Genomic DNA, 20,886 nt, shown 5'->3' with positions numbered 1-20,886 from the left:
TCAGTTCCTGTTCACATTATCTATGGTACCAACGAACAAGATTTACATCCTTGTAGGTTAAAATGGACAGCCACTGTATGGATGTTTGCATGAAAGTATTCAATTCTCTAGTTAATGCTGGATGAAACAGTTAAATAGTTTCCACTGTAGCAAATGAAGGATAAGCCTTCCATTGTGCATCCTACCACAAAGTATATTTCTAATAACTTTATTCTGGAGTGTAAAAATGTCTTTCATTTAATTTACGGTAGAGATAAGAACTATCTTCCAGGAATGTGTTAAACTGACCCTCACCATCAAGTTCAGGTGGACATAAAAGACCCTATGGTCCTATGCAAAGAAGCTCTGGGGAGTTCTCCTGATGTCCTTGCAAACATTTATCCCTTCAATAACATCACTAGAAATATTAATTAGTCTAGTACCTCATTACTGTTTGTCAAACCTTGATACACACAAATTGGTTGCTGTGTTTCCCTATGTTACAACTGTGACTACAATTCAAATGGAATTTGATGACTGTTGTTGGCATTTTAAGATGTACTAAGGACATAAATAAAAATTAGTTTTTCCTTTTACACCTGCACCTAATTGTACCAAGTCTAGGATTCCTCATCTCTGTTTAAGAATTATAAAAAGGCACAATTATTTTTCAACATTTACCTTTTTAACTTTTGTGTTCCTTATGGTGAAGCGGCGAACAGTACAACATGCCCGCACTTTTGTGCTCTTCAAGGTAACGATAATATTGCCGTACTCTTCATTGTTCTCACTTGGCCAGTACTGATCACATTTTCGCTGAAATACAAGAAATACAGAGGTTTCATTCCATCCAGAAAGTGCCACAACGAAATGTCAAAATTACAACACAATGTGTGCTAGCCATGGCTCAGTTGGTGACACACTTGCCTCAGAGTGAGAAGGTTGTGGGTTTAAGTCCGCTCGCTGACGGGAAATTGACCCCCGACTTCATTCCGCCCCATTTAAATATTTAGGAAGGCAGGTGGACAGCGAAATCAGCTGCCTATTGAGGCCATTGACAGGATAATTAAGATAATTAAAGACCCTGCCCAACCAACCTTAAGGTTGGCTGGCAGGCCAGGAGCCCCAGTGGGCTTCTGATAAAATATGAAACCTCATCCACTGGCGGGATGAGGTTTCACATCCGTTTTAAAAATCTTAAATTAACTTTATGTGAGATTTATTAACATGTCCCATCTAGTGTGACATTGTCACGTGAGGGGGACATGTTAATAATTTTTTTATTGTGCTATTTTTGATTTTTTTTAAACTGTCAGTGCTCTCCCTGAGACAGCACTTAGTCTCAGGGAGCAGTGTGCTCTTTCGCGCAGCGCACTTTGACAGTTGTGGAATCCCTCTCCCTGCTCGGTGGGCTTAATTGGCCTGCCCACTTAAATAGCAGCGGAGCCCGCTTCAGCGGCGGCGGAGTTCGGCTGCGCGCCCGCTGCCGAGCCAGTGGAGCCTGCCCACCAACCTAGGGCAAAATTCTGCCCCAGGACTTGAGCGCATAAATCATATTCGTACTGCAGTACTAAGGGAGAGTTGCACTGTCAGAAGTGCTATCTGTGAATGAAGTGTTAAACTGAGGGATGATCTGCCTTCTCAGGTGGATGTGTAAGATCCCATAGCACTATTTTGAAAACAGTAGGGGAGTAATGCTCAGAGTCCTGGTCAATATTTATCCTTCAATCACAAAAGCAGATTATCTGGACGTTATCACATTATTGTTTGTGGAAGCTTGCTATGTGCAAATTGGCTACAACGTTTCCCACATTAAAACAGTGACTACAATACAGAAGTACTTCATTATTTGTAATGTGTTTTGGGACATCCTGTGGTCACAAAAGGTGATATATAAATGCAAATGCTTTTTCTTTTCAGTGCAAATAAGAAGCTGTGGAAATCATATTCAATCTTCCAACACTCAATTTAATGTTAATTACTTGACCGACTTGACACTTTATTGCTTCACAGTATGAATTGTTTAGATAAATTTCATATGAAAAATTAAAATCAAAGCAACAATCTGAAAACACAAAATTAAAAAGGTCACATACTCGTCCTTTCTCCACTAAATTTGTAATCATAACAATGATTCCTGTGTTCTGTTCCCAGATCATTCTCCAAAAATCTTCAAATGTAGGTTTAAGAGGTCCCTGTGTAGCTATATAGGCTTTTGACTTGTTGTAACCCTGTCAAGGGGAGAAACCAACGTAAAATAAAAGTGTACAACCCAAAAATTCAAACACTGAAAACGTAAAATTTATGAAAGCCTCTTTTAAGCTATGAAGACATTCTGGTAGTATTATTAAACTTACTATTATTTCTTCAGCAAACTCTGAACCATTATTTCACTATTCATGCAGTTTCTCTGCACTATTGTGGAGGTTCAATGATTCAAATATCACACATTCCATATCCATATAATTGTCAAGTTCTTTTTACTCCATATCCTTTATTCTGTTAGAGTAGAAGATTCTATTTTTCTTAATACTGTTTTATGCAACCACTAGAAACTGGATTAAAGATGTTGAAATTGATTTTACTTATGCTTATTATAGGAAAGGAAGGAAAAGAGAGCGAGTGAAAGAAAAAGGAAGAGAAATGTTGGCTTAATTGTCTCTGTCTGAGCTGGAGCTGGACTTAAACCTAGAACTTAGGCATGGAACAACAAGGACAAATAGTATTCAAATCCATGACCCACCCAGTCTATAATTCAATTCTGGAATTCTTTGAATTGAATGACCATGACAAACGACGGAAATACTGTAAATATAAAAGAATGACTTACATCGACATAATTGGCATTGATGTAATCACTGTGCTTTGAATCCTTTCCTGGTATTGGCCTTAGCTTAACTCTGCTGTGATCATCTGTAGAAGGAGAAATAAATAATAATCCACAAGAATAAATCACCTTGATCTTCACAGATATTTTAAATGTTACTTCACAAATTATAAACTACGACAGATTTTCAACAAATAAAACAGTACACTAATCAGGGAGGCCAGTTAGCTAATCATCATTAATCATTGCTTATTGAGATAATTTACAATAGCTATTTAGGGCTAAAGAATAATTTTCAGAAGCATTTTTAATCGATATAGAACTTTGATTGAACAACCCCATGGTTTTTTTACATGCTGTATTCCTTCACTGCCCAATGTGGGGAAATTTCAGTGCAATATACTTGAAAGATTGATTTAGACATTAATATGTTTGAATCCAGCATAGGCTTACATGCTACAATGTTGATGTATCGGTTTTTGTGCTTGTTATCTGGGTGGTTGGAATGTTCTGATGTGATGTTCATATCAGTTGTACAGCGCTGCACTTCCTATAAATTGAAAAAGGAAGAAGGAAAGCTTTATTGGTTTCCTATTTCAAAACATTACTACATCCAATAGTTGGGCAAACTATTCATTCATTTTATGTACATAGATTATCATATACAAGTGAATACTTAGCTATAGAAAATATATAATTCAGGCTTTTTAAAGATATTTTATCTCAAATAGCATAAGAATTATCTGGTATTTAATTATGGTTCAAAATGGAAATTAAATTTCCATGGACACTCAATGCATTTACCCAGTCAATAGTTGTGCCATGCAGAACCTGGAAGCTCAGCTTGCACCGTCTGCTCCCCACATCTTGGTCAGCAGTTGAAACACTGCAACTGACCTCAGTGCTCTTGGATTTGTCAAAGGCAAATAGTTTATGCTCCTACCCTTGGTTGCTATCGAGCACTTCCTGTTGGAAGTCTCATCTAGGATCATCTGGTTCAGTTGTAAAACTTGCTGCTTTTGAGAAGTATTTCCCTTACCTGGGGCACTGGAGGGTACAGTTCATGAGCAAGAGTCAGTACTTTTAAAAGAGAGAAAGGATTAAAGTTGTTGAAAAAAAAAAGGAAATGAAATGCGCTTTTCTTCCTCTGCAAGAATAAAGTTATCAAAAAGGTTGCAGATGGTAGTTAAATTTATATAAATTTAAAGGCTGGATGTTCCAGTTCCAAAGAGTTTAGTAGTTGCTTATGGCCAGGATTTTTCCGGTTGGCGAGCGGGGGGGCGGGGCCTGCTCGCCATGCGTGGTGACGTTGGGCAGAACTCCCAACATTACCACCACATCCCATTTAAATTTTCAGGTAGGCGGGGGCTCAGCAAAATCAGCTGTGCGCCCGCTAACCTGTCAATGGCCAATTGAGGCCATTGGCAGAGTCACTGAAGTAATTAATGGACCTGCCCGCCTAACCTTAAGGTTGGTGGGCTGGCTGGGAGCCCTGGCAGGCATTAAAAACAGCATGAAACCTCATCCATGGGTGGGATGAGGTTTCATGTAGGTTTAAAAAAAAATTAAAGTGTTTTTAAAGGTTATGGACAGTGTCACATGAGGGGACATGTTTGGGAATTTTTTTTTCTATTTTTAATTTTTTTTTTATAGTAGAGCCAACCTCCCTGAGGCAGCACTTTGCCTCAGGGAGATGAGTGCGCTCTTTCATGCGCATGCGCAAAAAAGCACACACTTGGGTTTAGGGATTCCCCCCGTCCACATAGGGAGCGCACAGCACTTCCGTGCAGACATCACACTGGGTGGGCCTTAATTCGTCCCCCCACTTAAAATGATGGCGTGCCCCCAATCGGGGGCGCTGATCAGAGGCGTGCCTCTGCGCACCTGCTCTTCAACTTCCCTCCCAACGGGGGGAAAATTCTGCCCTATAAGTATGATGGGGTAGATTTTCATCCTTACTGCCTTGGCATTAAGCATCATGGGGGAGGAGTATAGAACAGAAAATCTGATGGGGAAGATCCTACACAGATAGCAGACTCCTACCTGATTTCCCTTCCAATTATATTGATGGAAGGAACATTTAGTGGAAGTTGATCCTCCCTGCAGACTTTTCTTTCTGTGCTTCACCCATTCAATGCATAATGCCCAGATTGTAAAGGCAAAAATTTGTCCAAATGTATTTGTACATTTTAGTACTTGAATGCATCACTATCTGTTTCTATACTTTCGACATGATTCAATTCAAAATATTATTTAGGGAATTATTGCATAATCCTGAATGAACAAATTGAAATTTGATTTGAATTTGCTTTTGAAATATGATGAAAGCTTTAACTCCATGGGCAGGTTTATGGGGAAAAATTTATGGGAACAGTCTGAGGATTGGGATAATGTGAGAAAGTAGAGCTAAGGTAGAAAATCAGCCATGATCTTGTTAAATAGCACAGGCTCCAAGGGCCAAATGGTCTGCTCCTGTTCTAGTTCTTATATTCATCTAATATTGATTGAAGCCAAGAGACTTAAGAAATTCCTTTGCTCAAGTTCATTGAAATGCCAATAAAACAGTTTCAGGTTAATGAGATATAGTGCTGTAGAATAAATCATTTACAAACAAATGGCCAATGTCTAGACAGTTCTTAGATTTGCAATTTACAATAAGAAACATAGGTTATCAGGACAACTATTCACTTGTCATGGTTTACAGCTGATTGGCCGATGTGCTCAGTATAAATGCCCATTTTCAAAAGGAGACTAGAGATCTGATGAAAAGAAAGAGACTGGAAATTTAAACAAAATCAAATTAACATTATTGAAGTCAACAGTAAATGTTCATTTCCAGATATACAGCTGAACAAAACTCTCCTTTTACTGCACAGTGGATTGAAACGATAAAAGCCAAACAATGAAAAGGTGTGCAATTCCTCTATAGCTTGATTTAGATCTGATGATACTTCAGTGAAATTCAAGACAGGCATAACTTATTTGCTAAGAAATTTTATGCTTGTATAAAGGCTTCTATACAACCGGAGCAGATGGGAATGATCCATTAGAATTGTATGCCTAAGGTACGATTAATCTCAGAACAGGTGTGTATTTCTCCAGATTCTTTCCTCTCTGTTCCCCTTCCTCATTTAAAAGTTCTGACCTATGCACCCAAATGACAATGAGCACCTAGATTCTGGCAGTTTGTCAGGTTTTTCAACTGTAGGGAGCATTATAACAGAGTTCACGCCTTACCTGACTTCTACACACAGACTTTCCAGCAGGGTTCACAGGATAGCAATCAGGGGTAGGAATGCTAGTTAACTTTTCCCTTTCATATACCAGAATTTATTTGTCTGTGAGCTCTGATAGTGAGTGACATACAGCCATTTTACCATAGGGTGTCACATCCAAGCCTGACACTATCCTCTTTCAATATCCACAAATACACGCTCACTAGGGGTTATTAGACACTTATCAGAAACAGGAAGAAGCTTAGATGATCTTTCACTCACTTTCCCAGAGTATTAATTCAATTATAGTATCCCTACCACTAACTCAGCACAGGCTAGGAATCCCAACTGAAACCTTCCCGGTCTGACCACAACCTTTCAAACTTAGATTTGTAAGTTGTACTGAGCATTGAAGGGTTGCCACTTTAACATCTCAGATCAAAATAGGAGAAAGGGATAAACAGAAAGCCATAGACCGAACAGCTGAATATCAGAAACAGGTAAGCTACATGAGTACATCATACGGATAAAATCAATACTCACCTACGAAGACATTTGATAAGGTTTCATAGAAAAGATTATTTGCAAAAATGAATCCAAGATACCAAACCAATGTTGTAACATGGATTAGGAGTAAGATAAGGGGGTCCTTTCTGATTGGTCGGCTGTGGCAAGTGGTATGCTTGCTCCAAGGATCTGTACTGGGACCTCAGCTCTTTACCATATGTATCAATGGCTTTGATGAAGGAATACAGGGTTGTATATATAAGTTTGCAGATTACACTAAGTTAGAAGGCACAATAAATTGTGTGGATGGGGACAGAAAATTACAAACAGACACAGCCAGATTAAATGAAGGGGCAGAAATATGGAAGATAGAGTTTAATGTGGGGAAGAGTGAGATCATTCACATTAGACCTGAGAAAGACAAATTAAAGTATTTTCTTATTGCTGAGAGAAGCTGTGGCAAAGCAAACGGGTTTGGGTGTCCATGTACTTAAATCACCAAAAGCTAGCACACAGGTACAAAAAGTAATCAAAAAGACTAATGAAAGGTTGGCTTTCATTTCAGGAGGGATTGGAATTCAAAAATGAGAAAATGATGCTTTGGTTGTGCAGAGCCTCAAGACTCCCATCTGGAATGCCATGTTCAGTTTTGGGCCATAAACCTCAGGAAAGATACCTTGGGAGGTCACAACACAGATCAACCAGAATGATTGCTCATCACTTGCTCATTCTGCTTTCTGCTCTTAATGTCACCATTAGCACCTCCTTTAGCCAGTATCACCACCATCAACACCCCTTTGACCTTTTGTTTATGACATCTTTTGCAATCTCTCTTTTGCCTCCGCATATCACGGGCCTTCTGTTCATCTTCACCTGTCCCAGTCCCCTTACACAATATATATTTCACCATATTTTTACCTCTCTTTAGCTCTGAAGAAGTCATATGGACTCAAAACGTTAATTCTGTCTTTCTTTCTACAGATGCTGTCAGACCTGCTGAGTTTTTCCAGCAGTTTTTGTTTTAGTTTCAGATTTCCAGCATCTGCAGTATTTTGCTTTTATCAACCAGAATGATATTAGGATGTAAAAAAACAAGGAATAGCAGCATAATTGATTTTTATTTCACTGAGTTTAGAAGGGGTGATCTAATTGAGGTGTTTAAAACAATAAAGGGATTTGATTGGGTAGATACAAAGGAACTATTTACTTCCATGGGAAAATCCAGAACAAGAGGACATAATCTTAAGAATTAGAGCTAGGCCAGAAAGCATTTTTTCTCACAAAAAACTGAAACTCACTTTCCCTAAAAGGATGTGAGTGCTCGGTCAATTTAAACTTTCAACAATGATTTGATAGTGTAGGAGATGAATCTCAAGGACAAGATAAGCTTTCAGGGGGCGTGAGGAAAAATTAGAGAAGGAAACAAATTTATGGTTAGGGCATGGAGGAACATTGAATTGGTGGAAATTTAGTTTGGTGGACTGTAGGAAAGGATGGACGCAGCAAGTACACAAAAAAGTCCATGAGTTCCCGCACTTCTTGTTGCAGCAAGGCTGGAGGAGCATGGGACACGGATTTAAGAAAATGGGTCGTAATGAAGAAGGGATTATCTTAATCATCTTTGTATTCTAGGATGATCAAATACAACTACAACTTTGATAGACAACTAAATTTCTATCCTAATATTTCAGTTTATGATGAAGTATTTGAGAATTCCTCCCCAGACAAAATCAAATGCAACAGAGCTGAATGTAGTCAGGTTTAGAGGTGGATGTGTCAAAATAACAAAATCTAATATTGCTAGGTGTCTTAATAAACTTGTTATGCTTGATATGTTACATTCACATCGCTATCATTACAAGCAATGCATTAGAATCCAAGTATAGACCTGCCAGCAAGGTCTTGTTCTTCAAGGTCTCAGGAAAAGCAAGGCCTCTAAAATGTGATTATCTTGCAGTGATTAATGTTCTGTCAGCTCTAGTTGAACCTACGCATGCTTCAGAAGTGGTTTCCTACATGAATTAGTTCCCTTCTCAGTTGAGGAGCATCACACTGTTGCTTGAGGGAAGAGGTAGGTGTGGTATTTTTAAATGACAAACAACACAAATGCAAGAGAATGCTTCTGCTTATAAACCTGTCATCAGTAGGGCTAAAGCGATCCACTTAACACATATTTTATGCAATCTGTAAAAGTCACGCATCACATTAAACAACTAACAAGTGATCCTTTCCTGGAATGGAGCATTTCATTGTATTTAGCACACCAATTTCATTTGTGGAGTTGCTTAGTGATTGTTTGTAACTATATTGACATAAGCAAACTTAACACGACATGCATAGAGAAAAGCAATTTAACAGAACGATTTAACAGTTCCCTTGTGTGCAGATTTTCTCTCAGTTAATAGCATGCTAAAAATATTACCTTTTAGAATGCCCCCATTTCAATGGTCCAATATCTTGGTAAAAATAACAGTGCTGCTCACCATTATTAAAGACAAAATCAGACAGCAACTTCCGGCAACTGTACATATGCACTTGAGCACGTAAATCAAGAAGTTGCTGCCCAAGTTTCCCCACTCCTCCACAACCTTCGCTACACCAGTATCTCACCAAGAGACTCAGCAATGAAACATATGGAACAGCATATAGTTGGTGTAGTTACTTGATGTATACCCACTAAACACACTAAAGAAAGTTAGAGCTTGCTCATTCCAGTATAAGATAATTTTTTCACAGTGCAGTAAAGTCTTAATTATTGCCAAACAACCTTTCTGGCACAGAAAATTAATTTTTACAAGAAATCTCATTCTTTCAGATTTTAATTATTGTTGGAGATTTTTATTATTCTTTCATGGGAAGTGAACATGACTGGCTAGGCCAGCATTTACTACCCATCCCTAATTGCCCTTGTTCAGGGGGCATTTAAGAGTCGACCACATTGCTGTGGGTCTGGAGTTACATGCAGGCCAGACCAGGTAAGGATGGCAAATTTCCTTCCCTAAAGGAAATTAGTGAATCAGATGGGTTTATACAACAATCACCAATGGTTTCATGAGCATCAATAGACTTTTAATTCCAGATTGTTTTATTGAATTCCAATTCCACCATTTGCCATGGCAGGATTTGAACCCAAATCCCCAGAGCATTACCCTGGGTCTCTGGATTAGTAGTCCAGTGACAATGCCACTGCGCCATCGTCTCCATGTTTTATAAACCAAAAACATGTAAATAATTTTGTTTTTACTTTATCTTTGTCTGCCTTTCTACTTCATACACAATACTGCAGGGAAGGAAATATCTACATCTCGTAGATGTAACCGTCAAAGTTATTTTGTGGGAAAGGTCTAGAAAAGTAATTACTGCTATCAGAACCCACAGTAAAGTAATTAAATGCTGACTTCTACACATACTTAGGAGAAAACATACTACAGAAGAATTCATGTTATAAGCTGATTGATTGGTAAGTATGAAACTTGTTCCTGTTTTGGGAGTGATGGTATTATTTAAACAGTTACTTCTTTGAGATGAATTATTTCATAACAAATCTCTGCTTGATCTGTTTGTGCTTTTGGAAGAAACAATATATTGCAGGTTATTGTGAAAAATATAACCCTGAGTAGCAGCAACTAAATTACAAGTTAAAAATGAATTACTTTTAAAAAATCTCTTGGTACACCAAAGGGTAATATGATATCAACATCTAATATGCCCATACTGCCATCCATGGAATATTTGGCTGATTGGCTTCTCCCCATCCTCGTGCCCTGCAGTTTACTCACAGTAAATTATATAGACTGTTCTCATCAAATTATATAAAAACACAAGTTATTTTGAGAACAGTGTATTGATCTTTATTTTTCTAACACAAATTTCAGATGTTGAAGAACATGATACATGACTGGATGTAAACATGTGTATATGTGTGTCTGTGTGTATATATATATATTATTTTTATATAATATATATATATATATATACTTCAAGTTCTGCAGTTTTTGTGGATACTGCATAAAAAATCACACTGTTTCACCAAAGATTAGAATTGCAGTAACAAACCCAGTAAAACAGCCCAACTTTTGTGAACAAGAAGGTTAACAACATCATATTCCCATATTCATGTTAAAACACTTGGCAAAAGAAATGTATAAAGCTTCAGACATAGTGTAATGCTCTATTCTGATCAACAACCCTTCCTAAAAACCTGAACTACTTATACAAATATCAACTGAAAAAACAATTGGCTGCGAATCTTGGGTACTGCAGTGTAAAGATGATCTATTTTCTCACTACAAAGTTAGATTAAAAACTTAGAATAAAGCACTTGTTTGTTAACAACAGAACTGACCTTTAGACTGTGCTAATGATTAAAGATATTTTTATAAAGCAGCCTAAAGAAAATAGGTTTTTGAAGAATTAGATCAAGAGATGCAGTTTACAGCCCAGTGACACACTGAGTTGTTGTACAAACACTCTATAGACTCAAGGAAAAGAAGATAGGATTGCAACCATAATTCTCCAGCATGGCAAGTTCCCAATTTCAAATGATTCCTCGGGAGGTAGTAGCCAGGCAATGGGGAAACAAAAAATTCAGTAGGTTTATCACCTTGGGTCACTCTTGCATGGGAGACAATGACCTGGTTGCCTTCCCAGCTCTACAAATGTCTGTGGTGGACCTAAAGTGGGTATGATTGATAAAGATGTGTAGATAAGACAAGGAAAGAAATAAACTTGCAAATAAATAAAGTCGAAAGTATGTTGGATCTGACTGACTTAATTGGCTTGACCACAAATCTCATTGTAAATATGACTGCACGGTACACGTAGTACTATTCTATAGTAAGTGCACCACTTTGACATTTGGCTATTTGCAGAAAAGCAGAAGCGTGCAGTTAGGGAGTTATTGGCGTTGACAAACCATCAGCTAAATGATTGAGCAAAGATAAAAGCCTTTAACTATGTTGACAGTATGCAGGACAAACATTTGCCCCAAGAGAATTGCTTCTGATCAAGATGATCTAATTCAAATCAGCCAAAAATCTATTATTCATGATCTGGCAGACCACTGCTATTAATCACATCTGTTTGTTACACCATTAAACATACTGTGGAATAATTTCATCTAATAAACAAATCAAGATGTGTGATGAAAAATGAATTCATTAATTCAAATGACTGTTGTGCTCCATCACCTTTTAATCTTTTGATCTCTAATTCAGCCATATTCAAATTTATAGCAGTGTGAACTGTTTATAGAAGAGTTAGAAGCACATTTAAGGACTCATTAAGGACTGTGTTTATGATTTGTGAAAAAATGTATTTCACATTGACAGATCTTCTTCTGAAATGAGATTCTGCAATTTCATATCATTACAGAACATTACAAAACCAATTATTAGCAATTCGCAAAAAGCCCCCATTTACAGGACTTTATAAATTTAAAATTCCAATCTTCTAATACTATTAGCAAAACAGGATAAATGCTGTAGTTTAGCATTTATTTAAATGCACTAAATGGTATATGCTTAATGACAAAGAACAAAAAACGTATTTGAATTGTATGCCAATATTAATGTTGCTCAGCAAGCACGGAGAGGTTTCTGACAGCAGCGTCAGTACTGTGCACCAGAACATGGGCATATGGCTAAGCAAATGCAGAAAGAAAAAACAGAAAGTGTCAGGATCACTATACTTAAAAGTGACAGCGCCCAAGGGGGAGCTTGGCCCAGCTCAGCTAATTTAGTTGGAATGAGGGAAGGGAAAATAATCTAGTCTATGGGAAGGGATCACTTTTGTTGAAGCATGCCTCCTTGCAACTTAACCAAGAGCTGCTACTGTTGGGAGTTCATGGACCAATCCAGGTCTGGATTGTTCTGCTTTCCAAAAGGAAAGGTTTGCATGGTCTTGGAATTTTAACATTAAGGCTAGGGAGGTTAAAGAAAAGATTAAAATATGGGGATTTTTTTTACAAGATACACAAGCAGTCAATGAAGCACAGCAGCTGGAAGAGATCACATCGTAGAATGCAGGAAGTGGATATCATGAGGCTCTCTGAATCTTGAAAGGGATGACATGCAGGAGAACAAGCAACACTCCAATCCGAATTTCAGCAACAGTTCTTCATGAGAGTGCTCCAAGATGCAGACATATGCTGTGCTTAAACCAGTGCAGTATTTTCCAGCCCTAGAGCAGGAAATGCAAAAACTGTGCAGTCACAGACAGTTGACAGCAAGGAACACTAAAGTGCCTTTTGAATCAAATCCAAAATATAGTTTCCCATTTTAAAAAATCTAAAATTTCCCAGTATTGTACTCCATCCAGTATACTTTTGTTCTCATAAATGGAATGATCCAGGATTGTTTTCTGTAATTTCCACATAATTTTAAGTGTTCAAAACGAATTTATGGAATTTCATGGAAATGGACGCTTCTTTATTAATCCCATAAATTACTGTGGGACAAGTAACAAATTATAAATTAAGGTGAAGTAGGAAGTTATAAATTATTACAATTGTCAAATAGATTAAAATGGAAGGTACTGGACTTGTATTTTTTTCGTAGTTTCGGCCATTAGCTTGTACAATTTCATTTAAATGACATTACACAATCAAATAGTGCCATTTAAGAGATAACATCTGAGTTACCAATCAATCACCAAAGAGGCAAAAAGAGAACCCATTCCCAAAAAAGTAACAGCAACTTACCTCAAATTCTTCAGAGAATCCATGTTGGTTATTGGTGTACAGTTCATTGATGTGCTTTACAAACTGCTTGACAGGAATGGCCTCCATATCATCTACAAGGGAAGAATAAATAAAGATGTTGCTAGGTTAAGAACACAATTACAGCAGAGGTGCATGAGTTTAGTCCAATTAATATCTTTTTGTGCAAAAAGCTGAACTGGTGTTACAAGTCTCAAAAATGCTTCAGACTTAACTAATGTACATAAATCAGCTTTGAAGAAAACTAATCAAAATGCAACACATATGGCAAACGAGAACTGCTCTGGGATTACATTTTAACAAATACATTTGGGTGGGAATTAAAGCAGAGCTTTAATTATTTATTTAATATATTGAGACGAAAGACACACCTGAGCTCAACATGAGGCAAGAAGCCCGATATTAGCTTTGTTTCCTTGGTGACAATATTTTTTGTATATTCCAAATAATATAGCAGTATGGTCTGATTTTAAAGGCCGAGAATTAAATTTAGTGCAATACGGATCATTTGGAAGAAAAGTACAACAAAAATATAATAAAGTTGCTGGATGTAAAGGAAAACAATACACAAATGAAAAAAAACAGAACGTGCACTTTAACACAATCTTCTGTCTTAATTTTTTCCATGATAAAATAGACCCATTTCATTGTTTTATCCATTAAAACAAACTGAGGGGAGGGCTGGGTTTACAGCGGAAAAATTACGATGCCTTAGTATCAAATCTTTGTAGGGATTGTAATATAAGAAATTAAAAAGAGGAATTAGAGGTAAAATTTCCCATTTGACCTTCTGCAAAGGTTAAAGCCATTTTCGTAGCTGACATTTGAAACATCAAAGATGTCGTGATCATTTGAGTGATAGAGTAAGCTTAGAACACTAGAAACAGGAAAAAGTAACAATACAAATTAAACTGTGAGGAGCAGAGACTACAATTGCCAGCACTGATGGATTTGAAAACACTATTGGATGAATTTTACGTTGCTCAGTGGGGAGCTGGAGTTCGACCCAGAATTGCATGGTTTGCTGACTTCCACCCCCGCCTTTTAAAGATGCCAAATAAAGCATCCCATGGCCAATTAACAATCACAAAGAGGCATGGGCAGCGCGCGGAATTGGGCCTCCAGTGTAGGATGTCCAGGGAGAGGGAGAGGGTAGGTCGTGAACCAGAAGTTGGTCACGGCCAACCATTTAAAGGTACCCTGGCATGGGTTTCTGGCAGCTGCACCATAATTAGTGGTTTTCAGACAGGTTTTTAAACAGAAGAGTGTGGAATCCTTTGAACTATTGGAGCAGCAAGCAGCAGGTAAGAGCTTGTTTTTAAATTTTGCAAACTTTTGGGCCAGCATTGTCTCAATCAGGACCTTGCCAGGTAGGAAAGAACATTTGAGTACACTTGTCCCATTCCCCTTCTGAATAACAAGTGCTTAGGAAAAGACTTAAATTCTATCCTTTAACACTCTTTATCAGAGGCTGTAAAGCACATGGCAGAAAGAGGAGCTGTTAGCCTAGACCAAGGACGGCCCCATGGTTTGATGATGACTACCTGTGAGTCCTCCTCCAAGTGGTGAGTGATCGGTGGGAGGGCGTCATGCCTGTTAACAGGTAAAGGAGACCTTCCAGCCAGACCAAAGTACGCTAGACGGAGGTTGCAGATACAGTCAGCAGCCTGGGTTCATCCGAAGGACTTGGTTACAGTGCTGTAAAAGGCTCAATGACCTCTTTTAATCTGCCAGTGTGAGTGTGTAAACATTTCGGAGATGGACCTATATGGAAGGGTATGTCGGTTTGTGTGTCAAGAGTGGGATTGCCCAGTGTCTTGGCCAAGTGGACACGGCAGCATGAAGCAGACATGCCACTTAGCTTGGCACCGGGGGTTGGATTTGGGAGTGGTTGGGGGGAGCTTATGAACAACAACATCTGTTAGTTAGCAAGGAACATTGAGGAATGTTGACTGCCGACAAAAGGACACGTTGGCCACACATTTGAAAACATGATTTTAATGAAGCAGATTCATTACGATGGCTCTTTTTTTATTTGCAGGAAATGAGGGCATGTAAAGCTAGAGAGGGGGCCAGGCCCAGAGGTGGTCAAGCCAACATGACCACTTTCATCACGATAGAGGAGGGAGTGCTGGAGCAGGCAGTGAATCAGTGGCGTCACATCATTGGGCAAGGCAAGGTTGGAGGGACGTCCCAGGGTGGTGAGATTCCAAAGGTGCATAGTTCTCTCCTGTAAACAGTGCTGAAGAGGATGGAGGTGGGGGTTGGAAATTGGGAAGATAGGATTGATGGCTTTTGACTCTGGAGGCTTGCAGAATTTGGGGAGGAATGTGTGTCTCAGTGTTGCAGTGCCTAAGGTTCAAGCCCTGGTTACTATCTCCCAATGTCACGAGTGTGTGTTTTAGGAGGCATGTCTCTCTGAAGTCATCTCAAATGATGATAAGGCCCTTCATTCTCCTTGTTTGTTTCTCCCACAGGTGAAACATTGGCAGCTATGCCCACCAGCCCCAAGGGACCAATGATAACCTCTGAGGAGGAGGAGGTTGCCTCACAGGGTGCAGCGTCACATCCTTGCTCTCCACCCATCACCAGCCTCAGAGCGCCATAGCGACAGTTCAGCAGGAGAGTCCCAGCACACAGGGACCCTCATGGCCTCAGGCGACCAGAGGATACAGTCCTCAGTCTGACAGTCGCAAGGCCAGCTGTCAGAGACTGAGATAGAGCAAGCCTCTGGCAGTCGAAGGACTGCTAGAGGCAACCTAGACGCTGAGCCCCAGGCTGATGACAAGCCTCTGGAGTCATCCGTTGATGGCAGATGCTGAATTTACAGCGCATGGTAGTTGAAGAAATGGCAGAGATTCCAGAGGAGTTGCATGCACTGGCATGGACAGTGGAGGAGTCCATTCAGGCCTTGAGTGCTGCGATCACCCACTCTTCAGAATGCATAGCTTCCTCCATTGAGACACTAGTAACTGTTATGGAGGGCCAAACCCAACAGCTAACTGATAGGACACTGGGTATGCATCCTGACTTGCACTGCAGCGCCTTGCCTCTGAGCTCCGGTGCCCAGAGCCAGGGTGAAAGGGAGGATGAGGTGCCTGGAGTCACATCCAGGTCCTGGTTCCTCTCAGAAAAGCTGGGAGTGCCAAATGGACCTCATGGCGGTGGAAGAACAATTGCTCTCATCATCAGGGAGCACCTTTCAGTGCGCTTCTGATGTGGACAGCCTCCCCTCCATCACTTTGCCATTGACACAAATGCCTCAGAGTTCCATGGCAACAGTTGAGCTTCCTGCCACTGAGCAGGAGACTCCCATCACATCTGGGCCCTCATGGCCTCTGACAACCAAAGCATGCCCACCAAAGTTATCCCAGGCAAAGGGGCATAAGGGTCAGCTGGTGCCAAGGGGGTAACACCATGTCTTAACACTCACAAACAATTTTAGAAAATGCCACATTAGTCACATGTGGGTTCACAAGTGTTATTGTTTAATTTTGAGAGTTATGAAAATCGTTATTGCTTAATTATTCTTTTCACTTGACGTTCCAGCTGCATTCTTGCTTCATGCATGTGGTTTTCATTTGAATTTAATGCGTGGTGTTAAGGGAGTTTATGCTCATGTGGGTCCCTCTGATTGGCCTCATTTAGTACCTCTGTACTGGTACATGCACAGGCGGCTTTGGTGTAGATGCGTGGGAGATACCAAGAAAAGGCGAGCACAGCCAGGATGTTCTCATTGAGCAAATTACACATTGCTACTGAAATCTTAACATAATTAGAGAATCTTGCATCTCTCTGGCATCCAGCTGGCTAGCATGGTTCACCCTCCTCATCATGGCTCACCCTCCTCATCATCAGATTCATCAACAGCAGATGCGGTTCTCTCCATTAGATCCTCCCCTGCCAGGCCTTCCTCTCGCTGAAGCACCAGAGTTTGGTTATCGTCCAGAAGTGAGCCATCCAAAGGCCTGGGCCACTGAACATCCCTGGCACCTGTGAGTGCCCCAATATGTATGAATCGTGAATCGTGACTGCTCCCCGAATGCACACACCTGCATTATCCTTTTCCAATGGTCACACACAATCTGCACATTGATTAAATGAAATCCTTTTTTATTGACAAATGCTCCTGGCTGCCCAGATGGAACTTTGATTGCCACATGTGTGCAATTGATGACCTCTTGCACCTTCAGAAATCCAGCCATGGCAGCAAGCCTCTGGCTCTTTCTGCTTGAATGGCATTGTCAGTGGTAAATGGTATTGAACTCAAGGTCATGCCTGAATATGACATCCGTAAAAATCTTTATACAGTAATGAGCCACAGGCTTTGAAATTCTGCTAAAGTCTCCATATGATGCCTGGAATTAGGGATCAAAAAGGAGATTTACACATGGGGACAGAGGGCATCGCTGAGGTACTAAATGAATACTTTGCATCTGTCTTTACGAAGGTAGAAGATGCTATCCAGGCCATGGTAAAAGATGAGGTAATTCAGATACCAGATGGGTTTAAAATTGAAAAGCAGGAGGTATTAGATAGATTATCTATACTTAAAATTGATAAGGCACCAGGACTGGGTGAGATGCATCCAAGAATACTGAGGGAAGTGAGAGTGGAAATTTCAAAGGCACAGGCCATAATTTTTCAGTCTTCCTTAGACTCAGGGGTGGTCCCAGAGGACTATAGAATTGCAAACATTAAACTCTTGTGCAAAAAAGAGTCTAAAGATAAGCCCAGCAACTTCAGGCCAGGCAGTTTAACTTTGGTGGTGGGGATACTTCTTCAAGTAATAACTCAGGCCTCAGGCTTAATAGTCACATGAACAAATGCAGTTAATTGAGGAAAGCCAGCATGGATTTTTTAAGGGAAAATCATGCTTAATTAGCTTGGAGTGTTTTGATGAGGTAACTCAAGAGGTTTGATGAGGGCAATGCTGTTGATGTAGTGTACATGGACTTCCAAAAGGCATTTGAGTGCCACACAACAGACTTGTGAGCAAAGTTATAGCTCATGGAATAAAAAGGACAGTAGCAACATGGATATGGAACTGGCTGAGCGACAGGAAACAGAGAGTAGTGGTTAATCGATGTTTTTCGTGCTGGAGGAAGGTTTGAAGTGGAGCTCACCAGGGATGTGTTGGGATCCTTGCTTTTCTTGATATGAATTAATGACCTAGACCTCGGTGTACGGGGCACAATTTTAAAGTTTGCGGATGATACAAAATGTGGAAGTACTATGAACTGTGAGGAGAGAGAACTTCAAAGGAACATAGACAAGTTGGTGGAATGGGTGGGCAGGTGGCAGATGAAGTTCAATACAGAGAAATGTGAAGCGATTAATTTTGGTAGTAAAAACATGCGAGAGACAATAAAAAATAAAGGGTACAACTCTAAAAGGGGGTACGGGGCAGAGGGATCTGGGTGCAAATGTGCATACATCATTGAAGGCAGGATAGATTGACAGAGCAGTTAATAAAGCATACAGTATCCTAGGTTTTATTAACAGGGGCATAGAGTACAAGAGCAAGAAGGTTATGTTGAATTTGTATAAGTCACTAGTTTGGACTTAGCTAGAGTATTGCGTCCACTTCTGGGCGCTGCACTTTCGGAATGATGTGAAGGCATTGGAGAGGGTGCAGAAAAGATTCACGAGAATGGTTCCAGGGATGAGGAACTTCAGTTATGAAGACAGATTGGACAAGTTACGACTGTTTCACTTGGAGAAAAGAATGTTGAGAAGAGTTTTGATAGAGGTATTCAAAATCATGAGGGGCCTAGATAGAGCAGATAGGGAGAAACTGTTTCCAGTTGTGAAAGGATCGAGAATGAGAGGGCACAGATTTAAAGCAATTATAGTAAAAGAATCAAAAGTGATATGAAGAGAAACTTTTTTATGCAGCAAGCAGTTAGAGTTTGGAACACATTGCCTGACAGTGTCGTGGAGGCAGGTTCAACTGAAGCATTCAAAAGGGAATTAGACTGTTGTCTGAAAAGTAAGAACGCGCACAGTTACAGCAGGTGGCTCATTTGGAGAGCTGGTGCAGGCATGATGGGCCAAATGACCTTTTGCACCGTAACAATTCTGGAATGACCCAGAAGCAGAAGAATTCAAGGCCACAGTTACTTTCAACACCACAGGCGCAGGTGACTACCAACACAAATGGAGGCAATCACCTCGGAGGCACTGAGCATTCGGACATCTGGAGGTATGCCATCCTCACCCTGTGGATACGATTTCCAGGGCAGTGCCTTCATCTACCTCTGCCTGCCTGGTGTTCCTGTCTCTCCTCCACAGCCTCTTGCTCTGCACACCTGATGACCATTGGGCACACCTGTCCCTGACCAACTATCCTCCTCCTTCTCCTCAGAGGAACCACCTACAGAATGCACAATTCCCATGGCAGAAAGCGATCTAAATGATGGAGTGCATAAACTTGTTTGCAGCACTTTCTGTATTTCCCCTTCCCTGAGAAATTGGCCTCATGCAGGCTGAAAACTAAGATAAATCAAAGTTAAACCATTGTAAAACTCTCCCACCTTCAGTGTCAGAATCTTCCGCTGAATGCAGCCACAGTGCTACTTTGAGCCTTTATATCCACTTACCTGGTGTGACTCCAAACATTTTCCAAAAGCACCCAGTCAAAAATGGCATGTACAAGGCAAAATTCAAGTCTGATGCCTTGTTCACAAATTTAATAGCTGGTTAATTAGTTTTTTCAAAATTTTGATTTTCATTTCGACAGCCAGTCACTTTCATATAATGGGATGATGAAGGAAGTGTAGTGGATGTTGTGTACATGGATTTTAGCAAGGCATTTGGCAAGGTCCTATATGGCAGATTGGTCAGGAAAGTAAAAGCCCATGAGATTCAGGGTAGTGCAGCAAACTGAATAAAAGGTTGGTTTTGTAACATGAAACAAAGGGTAATTGTGATGCCCTTGTGAATGGAAAGTTGTCTCAAGTGGTGCTCGGTGTTGGGACCCTTGCTGTTTGTGTTATATATTAACGATTTGGATGTGAAGGGGGGGGGGGGGGGCACGATTGGGAAATTTGCAGATGACACAAAGATTGGCCGAGCAGTAGATAGTGTAGAGGATAGCCATAATCTCCAAAACGAAATAGATGGGTTGGTGGAGTGGATGGTAAAGGAGCAGATGGATTTTAACATAGAGAAGTGTGAGGTCATACATTTAGGGAGGTCAAACAGTTACAGGGATTACACAATAAATGGGAATATACTAAGAGTGGTAGATGACGTGAGAGATCTTGGCGTACAAGTACACAGGTCCCTGAAGGCAGCACTTCAAGTTGACAAGGTTATAAAGAAGGCATACGGAATGCTCTCCTTCACTGGCAGAGGTATAGAATATAAAAGTAAGGATATAATGTTGGAATTGTATAAAACACTGGTGAGACCACAACTGGAGTACTGTGTGTAGTTCTGGTCACCACATTACAGGAAGGACGTAATAGCTCTGGAGAGAGTGCAGAGGAGGTTTACAAGAATGTTGCCAGGGTTAGAAAAGTGTAGCTACGAGGAGAGATTGGATAGGTTGGGGTTATTTTCCTTAGAACAAAGAAGACTGAGAGGTGACTTGATTGAGGTGTACAAAATTATGAGGGAAATAGATAGTGGACAGG

At 40.1% G+C, this 20,886-nt stretch overlaps 1 protein-coding gene across 1 annotated transcript in view; it reads right to left on the bottom strand.

The window, feature by feature from the left end:
• The window catches only part of LOC121279750 (receptor-type tyrosine-protein phosphatase gamma-like), a 783,231-nt gene that overhangs the window by 64,405 nt on the left and 697,940 nt on the right, over positions 1 to 20,886 (bottom strand). The window contains exons 15-19 of the mRNA XM_041191026.1: positions 13,229 to 13,320; positions 3,260 to 3,356; positions 2,810 to 2,892; positions 2,076 to 2,210; positions 661 to 795 (exon numbers count right to left, since the gene is read on the bottom strand). Of these exons, the coding sequence (XP_041046960.1) occupies positions 661 to 795; positions 2,076 to 2,210; positions 2,810 to 2,892; positions 3,260 to 3,356; positions 13,229 to 13,320 (542 nt within the window). The remainder of the gene's footprint in view (positions 1 to 660; positions 796 to 2,075; positions 2,211 to 2,809; positions 2,893 to 3,259; positions 3,357 to 13,228; positions 13,321 to 20,886) is intronic.

Source organism: Carcharodon carcharias, chromosome 7 (assembly GCF_017639515.1).
Source record: "Carcharodon carcharias isolate sCarCar2 chromosome 7, sCarCar2.pri, whole genome shotgun sequence".
In the NCBI taxonomy this organism is placed as follows: Eukaryota; Metazoa; Chordata; class Chondrichthyes; order Lamniformes; family Lamnidae; genus Carcharodon; species Carcharodon carcharias.
The sequence above is the reverse complement of the archived record's forward strand: the minus strand, read 5'-3'. Positions and strand labels throughout refer to the sequence as shown.